The 22252-nt window shown below is 39.4% G+C and overlaps 1 protein-coding gene across 1 annotated transcript in view; it reads left to right on the forward strand.

Annotated features, from left to right (window-relative positions):
- Positions 1-22252, forward strand: part of klhdc4 (kelch domain containing 4) — an 89867-nt gene that overhangs the window by 40221 nt on the left and 27394 nt on the right. Inside the window, exons 6-8 of the mRNA XM_060837655.1 lie at positions 454-546; positions 3589-3748; positions 18302-18380. Of these exons, the coding sequence (XP_060693638.1) occupies positions 454-546; positions 3589-3748; positions 18302-18380 (332 nt within the window). The remainder of the gene's footprint in view (positions 1-453; positions 547-3588; positions 3749-18301; positions 18381-22252) is intronic.

Below are 22252 nucleotides of genomic sequence, written 5' to 3' on the forward strand. Positions count from 1 at the left end.
ACAACTGAGCCACCGTGCTGCATATTGGAAGGGTTTGCAAGTTTGTAGTCAACCTGGCTGACTGCATTATGAAAACATTTTCAGTAGCCATCAAGTCCTGGAGTGAGATATGAAGCACAAGCTTCTGGCAAGGTAACACCATAGCTGAAGACTATTTGTGCATAAAAACAGGGAGCATTGGGTAATTTCAGTGGAAGGAAAGATATTTCTCGTAATACGTTTAAACAATTCAATAGGCCTTTAAAGAACTATGTTGATCAATGATAAAACTTTGGTGCATCTTAGCAAACGATTTTTGAGTTTTGAAGATGTTGTCCTCCTATGATGAAAATCTTGAAATTGTTCTCACTATCTTTTAGGCACAGCTTGCAGTTTGGAAGCCATTAAGGATCTTCTTAGCTTTACTGTTTTATGGTACTTTTAACTGTCATGTAAATATTTTTTCATTGTTAGGGCAACTGGTGGACCATCAGGTAGAAGTGGACATCGGATGGTTGTTTGTAAGAGACAGATCTTGGTGTTTGGTGGATTCCATGAGAGCACAAGGTAAGTACCATGTTGAAGGTAACTATAATTCTTGACAAACGTTTATTTAACACCAGTAGCAAAACCAGTTTTTATGAGCAAACTCACAAAAATTGTGCTTTGACCACTGTTGAATCTTCACTTGTTGCAACCATTTTGGTCAATTCTAGCACAGTTTTAGAAGTCAAATTCCTTTTACTGTAACAAGACATAGTAAGAGCTACAAGAAGATAATATGAAGAAGTAAGCAATATTCCTTTAGTCCCAAACAGAGACAAGGTAGTAGGGCTTTGCAGAGATCTCGTGAGTTTGAAAAATAATAGGCAGAAACGGAGCATCATTCCTTTTTGGTACGAATTCAGAACATAGAATGGGCTCACTTCTCGATTTTTCTGATTTCTTGTCAAGGTCAGATTGTTGACAGTTGTAGAATGATGAAAAATCATCTGACCAGTTTTCTGATTCAGATGGAAAACAGTTATGACACTGATACTTAAATTTTATCAGGATATACGAATACTTAAGTGAGAGAGAAATCTGCTGGTTTTGCTTTAAGGTTTGTTCCTTAAAGAGGGCTGCTTTCAGCTGCATATTTCTTCAAGATTTCACCTCTGGGGTCTCTGAAAGCTTGACCCCAGAGGCTGTTGGTAGACAATAAACAGCGCTGATCTAACACTTCTGTTTATTTGTCTATCATGGAATTAGACCATTAAAAATCTGTTTGAAAAAACTTTTATTGAACTCTTTCTTGCAAAATTATCTGTTTTTCCAGTAACTGATAATTTAGAATTCCTTTTTATCTTTTGATTTTTAAAGCTGAATTTCACCAAAAATTAGCAAAGTGTCAATTTCAGGGAGTTTTGTGGATTGTTTCTGTCCATATACTCTGCCTTGCATGCACCATACTTCTGTGTTGCTGTTCTCTTGTGTTCATCAGCAGCAAAGGTACTGGCCACTGCTTGGACTTTCTGGGATTCACAGAGCCATATTTAAACACCAATAGTCGAGTACTACCAGCCAGCAGCTCTTTGCAGTTGCATTTTAGCAGATGATAAAAAATGAGGTCTGCAGATGCTGGAGATCACAGCTGCAAATGTGTTGCTGGTCAAAGCACAGCAGGCCAGGCAGCATCTATTCCTGAGATGCTGTCTGGCCTGCTGTGCTTTGACCAGCAACACATTTGCAGCTTTTAGCAGATGATACCCCAGCAATGCCAACAGAAGCAAATTGGCACTTAATTTGTAGATTTTTGTGCACTGGATAGTGGAATGAAGGGCTGTCCTTTTTCCTCAGGATTGCTAGAAGAGACCACAGCACCAGACCCAGACTTTGCGAAAATAAAGGAAAGAATTCCAAGAACAAATGATCCACTGAGATTTTTGAGATATTTCTTCTTCTTCAGAAAATAATTGATTCCTGAAGGATTTCTTCAGGCAGAGATTAGTGAATCTGGAATTCATTGCCGTGGAAGGCTGTGAAGACCAAATCATTGAGTGTATTTAAGACAGAGATAGATTCTTGATTAGTAGGCGGATCGAGGATTACAGGGAGAAGACAGAAATATGGGGGTTAAGACACACATCAACCATGATCGAACAGTGAAGTAGATTCAGTTGGCTGAATGGCCTAATTCTGCTCCTGTATCTTATGCAAGAAAAGCAGAAGTTGCTGGAAATGCTCAACAGGTCTGGCAGCATCTGTGAAGAGTGATCAAAGTTAACACTTCTGATCTGATGGCCTTTCCTCAGATGGTTTTGTTATGATCTTATAGAGACAGATTGCCTCAATTGATGTTAGTTGTGCAAATCTCATTCAGAATAAACATCTCCACAACTTGGATTCTGTTCTGTCTGCATGACATTTCAGTTTCTGTATTATGCTGTTTGACAAGATTTTCATGGTGTTAATGCAATTTGATCTATCTATTGAAATAACTCTACAGCAGCGAGTATCCAAATTACCTTTCATTTACATGTGTAAAGTCCTTGATCCAGCTCTCCCACAGCCAGCTCTCTCAGTAAACAGAACGTCTGACACTCCTGTTTACATCTGTCATCCAGGGCCCCTTGATGGACCAGTTTAATCGATCCAATCAGGGGAACTCATTCAATGACTGACCTCATTACTATCACACAGTATACCACCACTTAAGTAATAACATTGAATGCTTGGTAATCGTTCTGCACAACACCAGTTACTGTATTTTTGCAATCAAGACAGTCATCAACATGGTTTTCATGTGATGCATTTTTTATTTCAGTGAAAGTTATGTACATTTTTTTAATGCATGTTTTAATGGTCACATGTCCAATGATTTTCAAAAAGTTTGATTTTCCCTAGAATTTGGATTGTCAATTAATTCAATACCATATTATGTTTTCAAATATAAAATAGATTTTAAAGCATTGCCAAAATATATTAATGACTTTAATTGGCAAGTGTGTTAAACATGTTGCTCATACTAATTCCTGAGAATTCAAAAGGGAAGTGTTTAATTTTGCAGTTATCTAAAGAATGCCTCAAATTTGGAATAGCATTTCAATATTTTAGAAAATGTGATAAGAATGAAAATGACCCCAAACATTAGGGCATTCCAATTATATTTGTGCAACACCAATATGTAGCATAAATAAAACTGTTTTATGAAATATAGTGATAGTATAGAAGCATAGTCCTCGGCAAGAATGAAGTCATGAAGTTATAGATTGGTTCCAGTTACATAATCATGTGAAGGTCTGATTCCACTGATGTAAAATTGATTGTGGGAACAGAATTACCATGGTATTGCCACAAATGCATACGGTTGTGTAAATTGGCAGCTGCCTGTTAATCATTGAACCTTATGAATCTTCCCCAAGTGATTCCGAATTGTTTACCTTTTTTCAATCTAATCATAATTAATTGTTTTATCTTAAAGCTAACAAAACCTTCTGTTTTCAAGAAAGAGTTAATATTCTACTTCATTGCAGTTATAAGTACAAATTAATTGGATAATATTATACTAAAATGGTGAGCTTCTCACCATTTAGACAGAAAATGTTTGATAACAATTCTTTATTTCAGGGATTTTATTTATTACAACGATCTTTATTCCTTTAACCTGGATACGTTCACGTGGTCAAAGTTATTTCCATCTGGGACCGGCCCATGCCCTCGCTCAGGTTGTCAAATGGCATCCACTACGGATGGCAATGTAGTGATATATGGGGGATATTCAAAACAGGTAATTTGTTCATTTTTATGAATCTTCTGTTTAAGTTTAGCATAAAGCAACTCGAGACTGATATATAACAGTAGCAATTGCCTTGAAGAATTTATAGATATCTAATATAATTTTCCTTTAATTTGTTTAAAAATGTTTCATTAGGAGATAAATATTTCTTAATAACAGTTGAGATTGTGTATATGTTTAAAAAATTCCAGTCATCATTGATTAATGTTTCTGTCACTTGTTAAAATAAGTAGTTACTAGTTTGAGAAAACTGTTAAGGCCATTAGGAAAGGAAAATATAGAAAGCTTAAGGAAAGCTGCAGTAGCCTTGGGGCCGCAATTGATTGATGAAATAATAGGCTTTTCTGATTAAAATTTGTTTCTATTTTAGTCACTGGTAGGCCATAATTTAAATTTTTAGTAATTAATGCTGTCATCTTTATGCGTCAGTATTGTTTGGCTTACTCCATAATTAATTGGATTAAAAATTTAAATATTGATAAGATGGATCGTCAAGTAAATTTCAGAGGTAATGGGAACTATACATTTAACTTCAGTGCTTCTGAATTAAGCAAGGACATTAAGGATATTGGTCCTAACAATGTCCTCACTGTAAGACTTGAACTATTTGCCAAAGTTAACTGCTCATTTGCCAAACTGTTCCAGTAAAGTTGTGATATTCAAGTACATTTAACAATGCATAAAACAATCAATGTAATCCTGCTGACATTTCCCAATCACAGTGCAGTTGGTGTTATGCAAATGGAAGAAGGAACAAGTAGTTGAGAAAATGGATTTCATAAAAACAAATGAAGAATCTGGCAACATTGAAAGTGGAGAAGTACATCAACCTTCATGGATCATAGCCTAGGTTGTTGAGGGAAGTGTAAGTGGAAGTTGAGAGGCTTTGACAGCCATTTTCCAAATATTGATAACTATGGAGATGCATCAGTGTACAAGAAAGATTGCAGATGTTACATTTCTGATCATAGACAGGGCAGGGGGAGAGGAGTGGGGAGAATAAATGAAGTACACGCCAATCCTCTTCATATCAGAGGTGAAAAGTCTTTCAAATCCACTTTGAAAACTATGAGGTTAATTATGTTTGACTAACATACTTGACTGAGGAAAACTTGAGAACTAAGTGTTTGGAGTGAAGAACCAGGGGTGACATGAGGAAGAATTTTCTTATATGCAGTAGATGGTAGGGCTCTGGGATGAGTTGCTGGGATTTGCAGTGGAGACAGATTCAATTGAGGTTTTTAAAAGGGAGTTGGATAATTATCTGAGGGAAATAGCTGAAAAGTGGGATTAGCTGAATTGCTCTTAGAGAACTGACACAGGTACCAGAGGCCATGTGACATTTTTCTTATTGTAACCATTGTATTGATCTTTGAAATAACAGGAGAGTTGATGTGTTTATAAATTTGAAAAGGCATTTCAAGAAGGATCAGCATAATAAACCTGTTTGCGATATAAAAGCCAATGAAATTAAATGGACTGTGGCAGCAGAGTTACAAAATACACACGTGCAAGCAGAGGTGCTTTACAGAGCGGAGGAGTTCAAGGTTTGTGCGAAGATTTGTAGCTCGGGTGCTCGTTGTTGTGGTTCTGTTCGCCGAGCTGGAAGTTTTTGTTGCAAACGTTTCGTCCCCTGGCTAGGAGACATCATCAGTGCTCTGGAGCCTCCTGCGAAGCGCTTCTTTGATGTTTCTTCAGGAGCGTTTCAGAACTGACAGCCAGACTACTGCGACCCTTAGGACTCATAACGGCACACAAACCAACAGCCACGCTCAGACAACAACTTACTAGAACAAAGGAGCCAATACCCAACATGAGCAAAACTAATGTAGTTTACAAAATACCATGCAAGGACTGCACAAAACACTATATAGGACAAACAGGAAGACAGCTAACAATCCGCATACATGAACATCAACTAGCCACGAAACGACACGACCAGCTATCCCTAGTAGCCACACACTCAGACAACAAGCAACATGAATTTGACTGGGAAAACACTACTATCATAGGGCAAGCCAGACAGAGAACAGCCAGGGAATTCCTAGAGGCATGGCATTCATCCACAAACTCCATCAACAAACACATCGACCTGGACCCAATATACCAACCACTACAGCGGACAGCTAAAATTGACATCCGGAAGCGGCAAGGACAGACCACTATAAATACCGGAAGAAACATCAAAGAAGCGCTTCGCAGGAGGCTCCAGAGCACTGATGATGTCTCCTAGCCAGGGGACGAAACGTTTGCAACAAAAACTTCCAGCTCGGCGAACAGAACCACAACAACAGAGTGGAGGAGAATAAGCAGTGGTGCCATTTTAAGACAAGTGCTCTTTTTGTAGTTATATTAATACAATAATGAATGAATGTGTGTGTGTGTGTGTGTATGTATGTTCATATGTAATCACAGGGCATAATTTCAAAGTTTACAGATGTAATAATACTCAACCAAAGTAAAAATCAGTGAGAAAGCAGACATTGGGCCTGATTTTCTAGGGACTTACCAACTGAGTCCTTTGACCACTCTGCCACTTCTTTCTGAAAAAAGAACTTTGCATTTCTGATGAGATTCTGATCAGGGCCCTTTTAAAAATGTAGAGCCGAAGTTCTCAAGTGATGCATGAGTTGCCGTATGCTGAAGCTTAAAAGTCCAGAATCACAGGCAGCCAGTTTGCCAACTGCTATCAAACAGTTGGTACACAAGATAAATGTGATTTTAGGATGTCAGGAATTAGGGCACCAGAATGACTAGGCATCCCCTGGGATGGAGGGAGGTCAGGTCCTGAGCAACTGAATTGGGATCTACTCCCAAGGTTTGCGCCAAGGTGGTTAGAAGGGAGAGAGGATCCTGAGCAGGAGAAGGAGGGGAGCAAGCCAGAAGCAAGTTCAAGTAGCAGGGCTTGCAGATGTGATCGGGACAGAGGTAGGTGTCAGGTCGGGGTCTGAGAGGTGTAAGTGGTCTGTGGAGTTGCAGTTGGGAGTGTGAACTAAGTCATGGGTCAGTTGATTAGTTACAAAGAACAAAAATAAATTACAGCCCAGGAACAGGCCTTTGAGCCATCCAAGCCTAAGCCGATCCAAAGCTACTGTATAAACCTGTTGCCCAATTCCTAAGCATTTGTATCCCTCTGCTCCCCACCTACTCAGCATCTGCCCAGACGCATCTTAAATGAATCTACTGTGCTTGCCTCCACTAGCTCTGCTGGCAACGCGTCCCAGACACCCACCACCTTCTGTGTAAAGTATTTGCCGCATATATTCCGCTTAAACTTTTCACCTCTCACCTTGAAAGCATGACCTCTTGTTATTGAATCCATAACCCTGGAAAAAGCTTATCTCTGTCTACCCTGTCTATACCCTTCACGATTTTGTAGACCTTGATCAGGTCCCCCCTCAATCTCTTTTTTTCCTAATGAAAGCAAACCTAACCTACTCAACCTCTCTTCGTAGGTAGCATCTTTCATACCAGGCACCATCCTTATAAACCTTCTCTGCACCCTCTCCAAAGTGTCCACGCCCTTTTGGTAATGTGGAGACCAGAACTGTATACAGTATTCTAAATGCGGCCGAACCAACGTCGTGTATAATTTTAACATGACTTTTTAATGGAGTATAAGAGCTGGCAGGTCAGGTAGTTATATATTTACTAATCTTAGTTTTCCTGAGTAATTATGAACTTGATTTCATTTGAAGCCTCCAAATTCTCCGACTTAAACTAAACTTTCAGATGGTTCCAGCAAGGAAAATTGTCTGGGCATACGAGAATCTTCAAATTTCTGGGCAGTTCCTTTATGGTTTGCTATGTTGGTAATCTACAGAAACCCTTTTTGCAACTTTCATCAATGCTAGAATAACAACTGTGTGAGTATTAGAAAATCCAAGATATTAACGCAATTATATAATAAACCCAATACCTATAGATCAGTTTAACTTGCTGATCAGAGAGCTTTTAGAAATGATGATCAGAATTAACAGCCACTTGGACAAAGCTAAATTAATTAAGAAAGCCAGCATAAATTTCAATAAGGCAAATGTACTTAACTAAATTTTTAAGAAGGTTACAAAGAGGATTGATGAAGGTAATGTTGTTGATGTGAAATGATCGTCTGAACACTTTTGCTGAAGTGCCATGTGACTGGCTTATCTGCAATGTTAGAGTTCATGGTTAAAAAGGGAAACACATGGCAGATGCAATTGAATGCAGAGGTGGCTGAAGTAATTCATATGGAAGAATGAGGAGAAGCAATAAAAACTAAATTGTGCTATTTTAGTTAAAGGAAAATAACTGCAAAAATCTAGGAATTTTCTTTCTGCGGGTTAAAACCGGATAAAGAGACAGTTACCATCTTTATCTTAATTAAATGTGCGAGTAACTTCATGTATTCGGTAGATTTTTTGTTGTATGTCAGATGTGTGAAGAATTAATTTTAGAAGAGCTCCAATATTGAAATTTGCTGTTGATGCATGGTATATCTTTGAAAGTTAATTCAGTAAAATATAACCTTATTTGTATAAGGTGATGCAAAATGCATGTTAATTTATTCTTTTTGTTTGTGTTTGATCACCATGATAGGAAGAGGATAATCTAGTATATGAAAACAAATTCCACAAGAGCATTCCATGTTCATTTATTTGGATCCACATACTGATAATCCCATAGGCAACAGTTTTATACTTCTATACAGGCCTTGGAAATATTAGCCATAGTTGTCAATACTTATAACATGTGAACATGGTTGATTACAACACACATCAGGAGTAGGCAGGGCTTGAATGTGGAATTTTGACCAAGAGGTAGGGATGCTACCACTGCACCACAGGAGACCTTCAGGAACATTGTAGATATAAATGTTATTGCACAGAATCACACAATCACTACAGTATATAAAGAGGCAATTTAACCTATCAAGTCTGCACCGACCCTCCAAGGAGCATTTTATCCAGATCCACCCCTGCACCCAACATGGGTTGTTATTAATATGGCTAACCCATCTAACCCGCACATCTTTGGACTGTGGGAGGAAGTCGGAGCACCCAGGGGAAACCCATGCAGACGTTGGGAGAATGAGCAAACTTCACAAAGGCAATCACTCAAGCCTGGAATCAAACCCAGGGTTCCTGGCACTGTGAGGCAGCTGTATTAACCACTGTGCCAACGTGCAACCCACATCTCTGGACCATATGAGACGAACCTGGGCTTCCTGGTTCAGAGGTAGGTACACTGCCACTGCAGTACATAAGCTCTTTAGCTGGACTTGTTGTTTGTAGGGTATTACAGATGATTGTGTCTATATCATGACCTTAATGGAAATCTGGTTAACGGGTGATGACACTTTCTCTGTTTAATGAAATTTCTGAGCTTTTATTTAAAATCCTTTTATCTATCAATCCAAGTTCCATATCAAGTTTTGTCAGCAAGATATCTTCACCACCTTCCTCTACGCTGAATATCTTCTCATCTTCAGTGATATCAAACTCCATTTCAATTCAATCTCTGTGCTCTGTCTCCTTCAAGTTTACTATCCTCCAAACTCCTTTTTTATCCATTTTCATATAAACTACGCTACCCATATCCATGGCCATCCTCTTTGCTTTGTCATATCACGTTGGTCTATTGTGTCAATCACCGATGAGTCCATCTGTGATCACTTCCTTGAATACGGACTATCTTTTTATTTTGCTGCATGTTTCATTGTGCATCGAAATGCACGTGTTTTGAAAAATGATGCAATATGAAAAGGTTTGCTGTACTTTTTAAAAGCAAGTTACCTGACACCCTTTGTAAGTATTATTATACCGATATTTATTGAAACTGTGGGGGAAGTCCAATTGCAAATGAGCTGGAGGCCAGAGTTGCACATGGATAGATATTTGTTCAATAACAAATAGCTGATTGATCTGGGCAATGGTGACCCATTGTCGATGACAAAGGCCTTCTGCCTGCCCACAACTGAGATTGGCTCCCAGGTCGCTGAACAGTTTATGGGTGTTGGTGTATGAGCAGAAGCCATTGGAGCTCCCATAAGGGAAGGAGCTGTCCTCTTTTTTTTATTAAAAATAAACCTCAAGCCAGAAGAAAGTCAGTCTATTTCTCTTGTCACTTACTGTAAACCATGGCTTTGATAATGTCTCTGACTTAATTGGTTAAGTATGAACCAGTCACTTTCTGCCTCCTGCAAGCAAGTAAAAGTATCTGGAGAAAGAAGATTGAGGAGCAGCAGATTCTGATAAGCCAAAAGGCTCATCTGGGTGAACTATGTGAAGCCTTCCCAGTTTTTCACTCCACCCATGATACATGTGTTTTTGTCTGTTTGTGTGTGTACATGTAGTGAAAGTTTTAAAAGGGTAGTTGGAATTTTAATTGGTAGAGTTATATGTAAACAGCTCATAATTGTTTACTTGTAGCTAGACTCTATTTATATGTAATGAAATGTAATTATGTATTGATGGGGGAAACCTGGTCAGTGCTTCTTGTCAATTGGGTTTGAAAGACAAGTAAATTGGGGAATTTGCGTACTTGCTTTTTCCTCTGCGTTCCCCTTCCAAACCCCATTTCCTTTCATGATTGCCCCTGAAAATATGCTCCTCAAGTCACTTTGAAATGTACTTCAAGTTCTCAACTACCTACCTATAGCCCTCCATTCATTTTGCAGTTAGCAATCTGCTCAGACTCTCACTTTCACTTTGCCCTGGATTCCTTCAAAATGGTCTTCAATTCCTCTCACTTGAGTCTCCAGAGCTGGACTTGAATGCTTATGGCAGGCTTGATTAAATAGGAGGAGGACTTTTTGGTGAACTGTGCGAAAGATTGCAGACAGAGTAAGAAGATTGAAGAGCGATGGTTTATCATAATGACAGTCTCACAGAACATAAGGGTCAGTTCAGTACAATGGGAATGGCGAAATCTTTCTTTCCATTTCAAGGTATTTGAACCCATTGTTACCACCCACATCAGTGTCATTTTTTTCCACAACTGCATATGTAAATCCTTCCAATCAGTTTTTCACCTTTGCTAGTCCTAAAATGTTCTTTATCTTCTAATGCTACCTGCAGCCTTTGACAGGATTAATCACTCAGTCCTCCTCCATACCTCTCCCCCTTTCTTTAGCTGGGTGGGATTGCCCTGACCTGATTACATTTTTATCCATCTCATTCTCGCCAGAGAATAGCCTGCAATAACATTTCTTCCATTACTGTGCCATTACCTTAGGAATTTAATAATGTTATATCTTTGTCTCCCTCTCATTCTTCACCTACATGCTGTTCATAGATGAAATTAATAAAAAGCATAATGTCAGAATTCACATTTGTGCTGATGACTCGCAGCTCTTCCTCATCATGAGCTCTCCTGATGCATTCATTGTCCCTGATTTTTCATAGTAGTTGTTTGACATCTAGTACTGGATGAGAAAAAATGTGAAACGTCCCTCAATCCTCTGAGATCTTCTCTAATTTATGGCCTCATAAGCTGCCATTATTTAATTGTTCCACCATTGTTGACCATGCCTTCAGTTGTCTGCACGCTAAGTGCTGAGCTTTATCCCTAAACTCTCTGCATCAACACGCCTCCTTTCAGACGTTTCACAAAATGTAGCATTATGTAGAAGTTTTAGGCATCTTCCCTAATATCTCTTTCTAGCTCTGTCAAATTTTTATAACAGTTTGGGACATTTTACTACATTGGAAAGTATTGTATAAGCAGCTTGTTATTAAAGACATTTCAAGATGTTCTTAAACTAAACTAGAAGTAGATAATTCGATTCTCATTTAAAGCTGACTTTAATGTTTTAACCACTAGTTGAATGTCACAGTTCATTTTAGTAGCTCATGATGATATTTAGTCCATGTATGCTTAAGATAACTGAAAAAATGTAAGAAATTTTGCCTATTCTGTTCAAAACAATGGAACTCTTCTGATTTCAATTATTTTTAAAAATGAGCTTAAAATACTGAAAATGCTGTCGGATTAATTTCATATCAGTCATGACCATGTTGATAGACATATGAAGAGAAGCTTTTATAAATGAAACAGGTTATTTAATCGAACAATGCTGATGATGTAGTAACCTAAGCAAGACTGTCGATTAGTGAACCTCATGCCTGATACTCCATCTGTTTCATAAACTAAACCACCTTTGGTCTTTCGCTTTTGTGTTGCATGCTGTTCTCATTCCAAGCATTCATTGTGACCATTTGCAGTTTTAAATGTACAAATAACCACAAATTCCTGAGCAGATATATTTGTGTTTTGTCTTTGTAGGTTAGTTAATCTGGATTATTGTTTGAAGAATTGAATATTTTATGAATGAGATAAGACTATCCGTCTTGAGAATTGAAACATATTACTGCATGACATCTTTGTTGTTTGACAGATTTGTCACCTGTCAGCTTGAATTGTAGCCAATTCATTTTTTTTAAGATGACCCAAAGATGTTCTTTGTTTAAGGTGTGTGCACACATAGCTGTTGTTTTAAACATGTTTTAAAAGTGTTCACATTTCTCGTTTATTATTAGTAAAGATGAATGAAATAAAGTAACTTGTTATAAATGTGAATGACTATTAAATGGATATGTATTTATATAATTTTTGACAATCAGACTACATCAAACTACTTCATATTTAAATTGCTTTTCTAAATTTAGGTTAAATTCAGCCTAATAGCATTTTTTTAAAAACTGGTGATTTGTTGTATATTATGTACTGTGTCATGTTTTTGTATAGAGACTAGATGGTACAACTTTGAAGGGATCACAAGAACAGAGACCCTGGAGATGTATACAGGCAAATCAGTGACCCAGGATCACTTGATAAAGCTAGCCACTGTACTCTCCAAATAACTAAATTCTGCTGTAGTATGTGCAAGTTCCAATTAAATCCCATTCCCGCCCAGTGAAAATAGAAGTTACCATGTTCAGGGGCAGGACTTGGGATTTCTGGGCACTTTTTTTTACCAGGTTGATAGTGTCATGGAGACTCTCCATTGAAAATGCAGGCTGAGATGTTACCTGTTGCCTATTGTAAGATTTTAAAAATTGCACCTTTCACTTTTTGAGAGTAGGAGCATTTTGGATCTTTATAGTGACCTCTATCTACGACATAAATTTCAGGCCGTAACAAGGTAAAATAGGTTATGTATTTTATTGTGCCATTGATATGTCGTTTTAAAAAATCGAATCCCCTTCCCATTGCTGTTTTTCTTTCTGCAGCAACACAAAGCTGGAGGTTCTGATCTGTTTCTGGTCCTTGGCATAAAGTTAACTGGTTATGCAATTAATTAAAAAATGCTGAACAGTCATTTGTTCAGGTATTAAAATAGCTTTGCTGTGCAGCTTTCTTGGTATTTATAATCATTCAGTCTGTAAGTAAATTGGTGTGCCAATAACTAATGCACTAAGTTTGTTTTGAAGATCAGTTTGCTCAATGAGCCTATACAGTCAGAAGCATTGGAATATGAACTTAGGATATTAGTAATTACTTGTACACTGACAAACGTATAATAGTATTGAAGTAATGCAAAATATTTACTCCAAAAGTGCTTTCTCTGACATGTTTCTGTGGCTTTAATTACTTTGTATTGATCCCTTTCAGCAAATTGCAGAATCTTCCCAGTCTTGCTTGAAGTTAGAAACTGAAGGAAGATAGGACAGGGTCAGTGACTAATGGTTCCCATCTCTGTGTGATCTTGCTGAGAGTAGGATGAAAGTGACAAGGACTATCCAAGCCATCGCCCATGATAGCTAAGGCATGATGGGAGACTGGCTATAGACACACTCGTACTACATGAACCCCAGGGTATAAAACCTCTTTTCAGAGATATTTCTGAGATTTTCTCAAGGACTACTTTTTAATTTGCTACTTTTTTGCGCCATTTAAAAAATTCCAGGGCAACATGGTAGCACAGTGGTTAGCACTGTTGCCTCACAGTACCAGCGTCCTGGATTTGGTTCCACCCTCTGAGCAAGTGAGGACTGACTGCAGATGCTGGAAACCAGAGTTGAAAAATGTGGTGCTGGAGAAAACAGCAGGCCAGGCAGCATCCGAGGAGCAGGAGAATCGATGTTTCGGGCATAAGCCCTACTTCAGGAATGAGGCTGGTGTGCCAAGTGGGCACCAACCGCCCCATGGCTGAACACTTTAACTCCCCCTCCCACTCTGCCAAGGACATGCAGGTCCTTGGCCTCCTCCATGGCCAGACCCTGACCACACGACGCCTGGAGGAAGAGCGCCTCATCTGCCTAGAAACCCTCCAACCACACGGGATGAATGCAGATTTCTCCAGCTTCCTCATTTCCTCTCCCTCCACCTTATCTCAGTCCCAACCCCCGGATTCAGCACCGCCCTCTTGACCTGCAATCTTCTTCCTGACCTCTACGCCCCCACCCCCTTTCCGGCCTAGCACCCTCACCCTCACCTCCTTCCATCTATCATATTCCCAGTGCCCCTCCCCCCTACCCTTTATCTCAGCCCACTTGGCACACCAGCCTCATTCCTGAAGTAGGGCTTATGCCAGAAATGTCGATTCTCCTGCTCCTGCTGTGTTTTTCCAGCACCACATTGATTCCAGTCTTGGGCAACTGTCTATATAAAATTTGCACATTCTCCCCGTGTCTGCGTGGATTTGGTCCGGGTGCTCCGGTTTCCTCCCACAGTCCAAAGACGTGCAGGTCAGGTGAATTGGCCATGCTAAGTTGCCCATAGTGTTAGGTGCATTAGTCAGAGGGAAATGGGTCTGGGTGGGTTATTCTTCGGAGGGTTGGTGTAGACTTGTTAGGCTGAAAGGCCTGTTTCCACACTATAGGGAATCTAATCTAATTTAATAAATAAAATATCTTAGGTGATGGGAGACGCATAGCAATATTAACTCCTCTATTTATGTAATGTGTTGGGACTCGCTCAGAAATAGAATAAGAAAAATGCATCAATATCTTCAGTAATTATCAATCCTCCATTAAACTTAAAGCTGCAACACACAGGCAAACAGTATTTAAATAGGCACAAGGCCACAAACAAAAGTTTACAATAAAAGTTTTTTTAAAAAATAACCGTCATATGTCTACACATAAAAAGCCGTTACCCTTAATACTAAGGGACCTCGATTATCCAGCTGAGATGGGCGGGCACTACTTTGTTTGGATAATTGATTATTTGGTTAATTGATTCAATGCCTCTCCTCTGGGGCTCAGAGTTTTCTGAAGTTTCCTCGCTCTGCCTGTCTTGCTCCCTCTCTCTGTCTCAGGCTTTGTTTCTGAGCAGACACACACATGTGTAAAGGACCTACAGCATTGCTGAACTCTGCTCCCCCCCGCCTCATCAGTTCTATGGGACTGACACAGTGAGCACTTGCTATGTCCTCTCCCTATTCAGAAGACGAGGCAGTAACATACCGTGTGTGAGCTCCTGGTCCCCAAAACCTGGTCCAACATTGCCTCCCATCTGCCTCCCAACCCCATACAAACCCTTCCCCATCCACCCCCAACCCTGTCCAAACTTGCCCCCATCCATCGCCACCCACCGTATGCCCCCCAAACCCGATTCCTGTCCGCCCCCCCAATGCTGTCCAACCCTGCCCCCATCAGTCCCCTCCCACCGTCTGCCCAACTCCATCCAAACTCATTCCCCCCCCCACCCCAGCCTCCCTGGGCATCCGGACTGGACACCAACAGTAAGACTTCTGCTGCCTTTGGGGGGAGCGGGATAGGGGTGAGTCTCAAACACACGCACATACACGCATACACACATCTTTTTACTGCAACCTTTTGACACCTTCCACCTTTGCCCTGAACAGGACAATGTTGGAGAGATTATCTGAGGAAGTGGGGGTGGGTTTAGGGTGTACCCCTGTGTAGAACTCCAGGGAAAGTGTGAGGAGAGAGAGGGCGGGTAGTCATGCATTTGGAGACGGTGCCTGGGCTCCCATTGATGACCAGAATGACAGGAAGCTGGGAAAGGTTGGAGTGGTGGCTTCATTATTTAATGACGATATTGTAAGAATAGACAGTGATGATTTCCATTCAGGAAACTAGGATGTGGAAACAGTGTGAAGATGAAAAGTTGTGTTGGCAAGAGAGCACTTGTGGCGCCTGTATACCACTCCCATGTGAAAGGTGGCGCATAAAGCCATAAACAGTTGAGAGCATTTTGGAAAGTCACTGCAACAATCATAGGACTTAAAATATATATTGGACTAGAAAGTAAGAGAAGAGCAAAGATAGCCTAAATGGGAAGTTCATAAAATGTTTTGAATAATTTCTTGAACAGCATGTTCTGGAGGCTACCAGAGAGCAGTCTATACTAGACTTGGTATTGTGCAATGAGATAGTGAAGAAATGACACTACAGTTCCAAGATGGAGTGATATGCGACTTTATGGGGAAGTTCAAGATGATAGTGTTTCCATATTTCTGTTGCCCTATCCTAGGTTATAGAAATTACTGGTTTGGAAGATAGTGTTAAAGGAACTTGGGTGAGTTGCTGCAACGCATCTTGTTGATGACATAAACTGCTACCTCCGTGTTTTGGTGGTGGAAGGAATGATTATTTAAAGTGCTGGATAGGGTGCTGATCAAAAAGATTGCTTTGCTCTTGATATTTTAATATATCTTTGTTAATATTTCTGAGGGATCAATTGTACTGCAGGGCCATGTATCAGCTGCTGCTCAATAAAGCCTCGTTGTACAGAACAGTTGTTTCAAGTGCTTTCAGTTTCTGCTTTTATTTTGAGAGTCTGGTTTATTAGTACTTTTATTGACCTGTATTGGATTAAAAGTGGGAAGTTATAAGTGATTTTCTTTCAGACCTTTCTTTATACAGTCTATTCGCATTGTAGTCCATTGGTTTCATGCTGAGTCTCAGGTGAGGTGAGAGTGACAGCCCTGACACCAAGGCCGCATTTCATGGAGTGTGGCATTAAGGGGCCCTAACAAAACTGGAATCAATGCATATAGGGGCAAATTCTCACTGGGTGGAGTCTTACCTGGCACATAGGAAGATGTTTGTGGGTGTTGGAGATCAGTGATCTCAACACTAAGACATCTCTGCAGGAATTCCTCAGGATAGTGTCCTAGGCCCAACTATCTTGAGCTGTTTCATCAACAACCTTCCCTACATCATAAGGTGGAAAATTGTGCTTTCATCAATAAACATCACCATGTTCAATGTCATTTGTGACTGCTCAGATACTGAAGCAGTCTATTTCAAAGGCAGTGAGATTTGAACAATATCCAGGCTTAGGTTAACTAGTGTCAAGTAACATTCATGCCACATAAATGTCAGGCAATGACCATCTCCAATAAGAAACAATCTAATCACCACTCTTAGACATTCAGTGGTGTTACCATTGCTGAGTCCAAAACTCAAAACCCTGGAAATTACCTATGACCAGAAACTCAACTGGACTTGCCTTATAAATATAGGCTACAAGAGCAGGTCAGAGGCTAGGCCTCTGCAACAAACAACTGCACTCTACTTCTGACTCCCCAAAGCCTGTCCACAAGATATAAGGCACAAATCTAGAAGTGTAATGAATACTGTACACTTGCCTGGATGCGTGCAGCTCCAACAGCACTCAAGAACCTTGACATAAAGCAGTCCACTTGATTGTCACTGCATCCATTCTTTACACCAATGCTCAGTAGCAACAGTATCTACTATCTACAAGATACGCTGCAGAAATTCACAAAAAAGTCCTCAGAGAGCTGCATCCAATCTCATGACCACTTCCCCCTAGAGGGATGAGGGCAGCAGATACATGGGAACACCACAACCTACTAATTCTCTTCGTAGCCACTTTTCATCCTAACTTGAAAATGTATTGCCATTCCTTCATTGTTGCTGGGTCTAAATCCTGTTATTCTCTCCCTAAGGACATTGTGAGTCTACCTACAACACATGGACAGCAGCAGTTCAAGAGGTAGCTCACTGTCATCTTCTCAAGGCCACTAGGACGGGCGATAAAATTGCTGGACAGCCAGCAATGTCCATATTCCATCAGTGAATAAAGAAAGGTTAGGCCAATCATGTGATGGGTGGAGTAGTGGGGATTGACTACTAGCACATCCTTCTATTCATAGTTATAACAGTTACATTGTACCTTTCTGTTTCAAGAAGGCAGAACAATCTTTACTATAGACTTTGGCAGATGAACTGCTGAAGGTAGTCCATGAGGAAGCCTGCTTCAGTACGGGAAAATCTGGTATTGTATCTTTGTCACCGTCATAAGAACTGCTGTTACATGACCAGCTAAAATCTTAGAGATGAAATAGCAGATAATCCATGAAAATGAGCTGATTGGGTTTGGGATATGAAGCTCTTTCGTGAGAAACTTTTATTAAGGGAACAAACATGCAGTTACATGTGAAGCTATTAAAAAGGTAATTTTGTTGAAGTATTAACAAACCGATATGATTACTTTATCTTTATCCAGGGCAAGGATTTGTTCCCCTTAAAATTGCAAATTCAGACATGTTTGAAAGTTAAATCACATTTGGCAGTTTGATATTTGTGGTAAATAATTTTGTATTGTTTTCGTTTTTTCTTGCAGCGAGTAAAGAAAGATGTAGAAAAGGGCATTGTGTACTCTGATATGTTCCTCCTAAAAAATGAAGGCAAAGAATGTACAGGTATGTGCATGTGGAGTGTGATGTTGGTTGCCATATGATAGTAACTGCTAATTGATGGGTCTGTAATTGGCCCAGATCTTCTGCAAAGCAGCAATAATCAGTAGTTTGCCACTCTGCTTTCTTCCCCAGCTTCTGCTGTGTAATTATTACCAGCTCTTCCAAGCCCACCTTCTCCAGAGATGGGTCCATTTGTGAACTTCATCAACTCTGAGTAGCTCAGAGTCAGAAATGTTTAAGATGGACCCCAGGGAATTGTTCATCAGAAGTTCGAACTTCCTGAGCAGTTCCCATGAATGTGAGCATGTTGAATTTTCCTAGAGAACAGAAGAGTTGGGCCATTTTGTAACGTATGGTTGTAGAATCAGAAATACAAAGTTTACAGAACGGAAGTAGATTATATCAGCATCAGATCCATTTCAGTGTTTATGCTCATTATGAGCTTCACCTCTCAGTTCTTCATCATATCCTTCTATTCCTGTCTTTTTCATGCTTCTCTCGCTACCTCATTAATGCATAGATGTCATTTGCGTCAACTAGTTGCATAAAAAGCTTCATAATCTGTTCATTCTTTGAGTAAAGAGGTTTTTTCTTATTCCCCAGTAGATTTATTGTTGACAATCTAATGTTTATGTCCCCTTGAGCTAGTCATTCCCACAAATAGGAAATCTTCCATTACATAACAAGACTTTTAATAATTTGTTATTTTATCCCTTCAGGAGAAAGGAATCACACCCTGTACCATCTCTTGTACCTCTATATCCTTCTAATAATATGACACTAGAATTGTTAACTACCTGTGTTCTCAGGAAGCCTCTACACAAGTTTAACATCCTTGCTTTTCATTTTTCCTCCCGAGAAATGATTCAAGTGCTTATTTGATGCCCTTGCTGACTTATATCACTACTGTATCTGTAGCCCTATCCCTTCATCACATTAAGACACATTTTTCCAGGTATGTGTTACTGCTTTATTCTGCCTTCCAGAATACATTGCGTCACATGCTGGTTATCCAGCAATTCTACGAGCTTATTAATTTCTTTCTGCATTAACTACATCCTGACATTGGTGTCATCTGTAACTTTTCAAATTATATTTGATTCACAAGTGCAAATCTTAATAAGAAAAATGAACACTGATTCCAACATGAATTCTTGCAGAACACTATTTCCCAACATTTGCCAGCTTTATAGACAACTTTATATCTAGACTGCTGCTTGTTCCATTTCTCTTCATGCTGTCATGTATCTGATGACATTTCCATTCTAACTAGTATTTAATACTTGCACACATTTAAGTTCATCATTTTAAAGGAACAAATAGCTTATGCAGAGTAAAATTAGCATGAAAATGATGCCAAGACATCTCGAATTATATCAATGACTCAAACTTGTGGGTGCTTTTATAATTACCTGGAAATATCAGCTTGGATAAAATATGATGTGGAGGTGCTGGTGTTGGACTGGGGTGTATAAAGTTAAAAATCATGCGACACAACACCACGTTATAGTTCAACAGGTTTATTTGGGAGCGCCGCTCCTTCATCAGGTGGTTGTGGTTGTGTATACTCCACAACCACCTGATGAAGGAGCAGCACTCCAAAAGCTAGTGCTTCCAAATAAACCTGTTGGATATAACCTGGTGTTGTGTGATTTTTTAACTGGATAAAATATTGTTTCTTGAAGAGTGACCCTTGGTTGAACTGAATTAAGTTCGATTCACCATAGAGTTTGTTCATTTGCCTTACCTATTCAAAATGAAAATGTTTGCAAACAATAGTTTTATGTCTATTTGAAAAAGTTTGTTTCAGAAAACAAAGTTAATTAAAAAGCCTGTTACCATTGGATAATTTTGCTTCTATAATGTTTAGATCTTGATGAGGCTGTATATGGTAATTTGTTTGTGACTGTTAGAATACCAATATTGGCTAACTATTTTAGCAAATATATTACAACATTAAGTCAACATAGTTTAGATACAAGTGTTATAGCATATACTAAAATCCCCATTGCAACTTAGGACTTTTAAAAGAATACAAATTACCCAGCAGCGAACAGAAATAAAGGGAGGACAAGATTTCATATTTTAAGATGCTTACTTAACAAACAAACTAAGTTTTAAGGAATAAATTTGTATCACATGTAGGTGGACTGGTTAAGAAGGCGTTTAGCATGCTTTCCTTCATTACTCAGACCTTTTGAGTACGGGCGGTGGTCATTTTGAGATTTGCTTAGAACTTGGTGAGACCTCTTCTGGAGTACCATGTCCAGTTCTGGTTGCCCTGTTTTGAAGGATTTTATTAAACTGGAGAGGGTTCAGAAGAAATTTTACCAGCATGTTGCCAGGAATGGATGGTTTGAGCGATAGGGAGAGGCTGAATAGGCTGAGACTTCTTTCATTGTAGCATAGGAGGTTGAGATGTGACCTTATAGAGATTTATAAAATTATGAGAGGTATAGATAAGGTGAATGGCAGGTATCTTTTTCCAAGGATGGGGAATTTCAAGACTAGGGGCCATGCTTTTAAGATGAGAGGAGAAAGATTTAGAAAAGACGTGAGGGGAAACTTGTTTACGTAGAGAGTGATTCTCATGGAGTGAACTTTCAGAGAAAGCGGTAGATGCAAGTACACCAACAACATTTAAAAGTCATTTGGATAAGTACATGAATAAGAAATGTTTGGAGGAGGGACCAAGTGCAGACAGGTGTGACTAGTTTAGAATGGGATTATGGTCAGTGTGAATTTGTTGGATTGAAGAATTTGTTTCCATGCTATATGACTCTATAGCTAATTTCAAATGGAAGTCTAGTCTGTCCTTTAATAATTAACTGAAAAATGCTCTTTTGTTTGGGTGCAGTTTAATTGCAGCTTTTTAAGAGGAATTTACATACTGAGCTGATGCTTGATTTAATCAAGTTCCAGAAGCCTTTGATTTGGGGGTCATGAATGGAGGGCTTCTGCTGTGCTGTGTTGTATGCATTGGAGTACTGTTTTGTTACATTAGAGTGTAATTGGAATTTGTGGTGATCAGTCCCTTTGTTTCTTTCGATAGTGTGTATTTCTGCTGTATATTTTGAAAGCAAAGGCTTTAGGGAATCTGGAACACAAGGGAAAAGGAGCTAGTGGGGAAAGCCATTAAGGTTGTGCAAGAAATAAAAGTTGAGGCTGAGGCTTGAGGCCTACACACATACGAGTGAGTCTGGAGAGAGAGAGAGGGGGAGGAAACTTGGGGATCAGAAACAAGGAGATAAAAGCGACTTCACTGGAAAAGCCATACGTTCATTGATAGGTATGTAACTGCTAATTTGAATACCTATTCTAAGTTGTTTTCAGACCAAAGGTAAATTGGAGAAATATTTCACAGATTAAAAACTAAAGACCAGCAGGAAATTTAAAAATACAAGTTTAAAACTAATTTAGTAACGTTGAGATGCAGAGCCAGGCGATGTGTGGAAACTGTATGATGTCGGAGCTGGACCTTATCTGTAGCAAGTGTTGGTTGCTCAAGAAACCCTGGCTAAGAATAGATGAGCTGAACTCTGAACTTCAATATTGCAACATCAGGGAGGGGAAGAGTTAACTGGATGCTATGTTTCAGGAGACATATTCATCATGTAGGTTAACTACTTCAAATGTGATCATGGACAGGAGGGTATGATTATAAATAAGGCAGCCAGAGGAATCCTAAATTTAGCATTGGAGGAACCTCAGCTCTTGACCTTGTTCAATAGGTGTGAGATGCTCGCTCCTACATAGATGAGGAAAAGGACTGGAGAGAGGATGAGCAAACTGACCACTGCACTTTGGTACAGGAGACCACTCAAACAGGGGCATCAAAAAAGAAAGTAACAGTGAGAGGGGATTCTTTAATTAGG

The sequence above is a fragment of the Hemiscyllium ocellatum genome, chromosome 17 (assembly GCF_020745735.1).
Source record: "Hemiscyllium ocellatum isolate sHemOce1 chromosome 17, sHemOce1.pat.X.cur, whole genome shotgun sequence".
In the NCBI taxonomy this organism is placed as follows: domain Eukaryota; kingdom Metazoa; phylum Chordata; class Chondrichthyes; order Orectolobiformes; family Hemiscylliidae; genus Hemiscyllium; species Hemiscyllium ocellatum.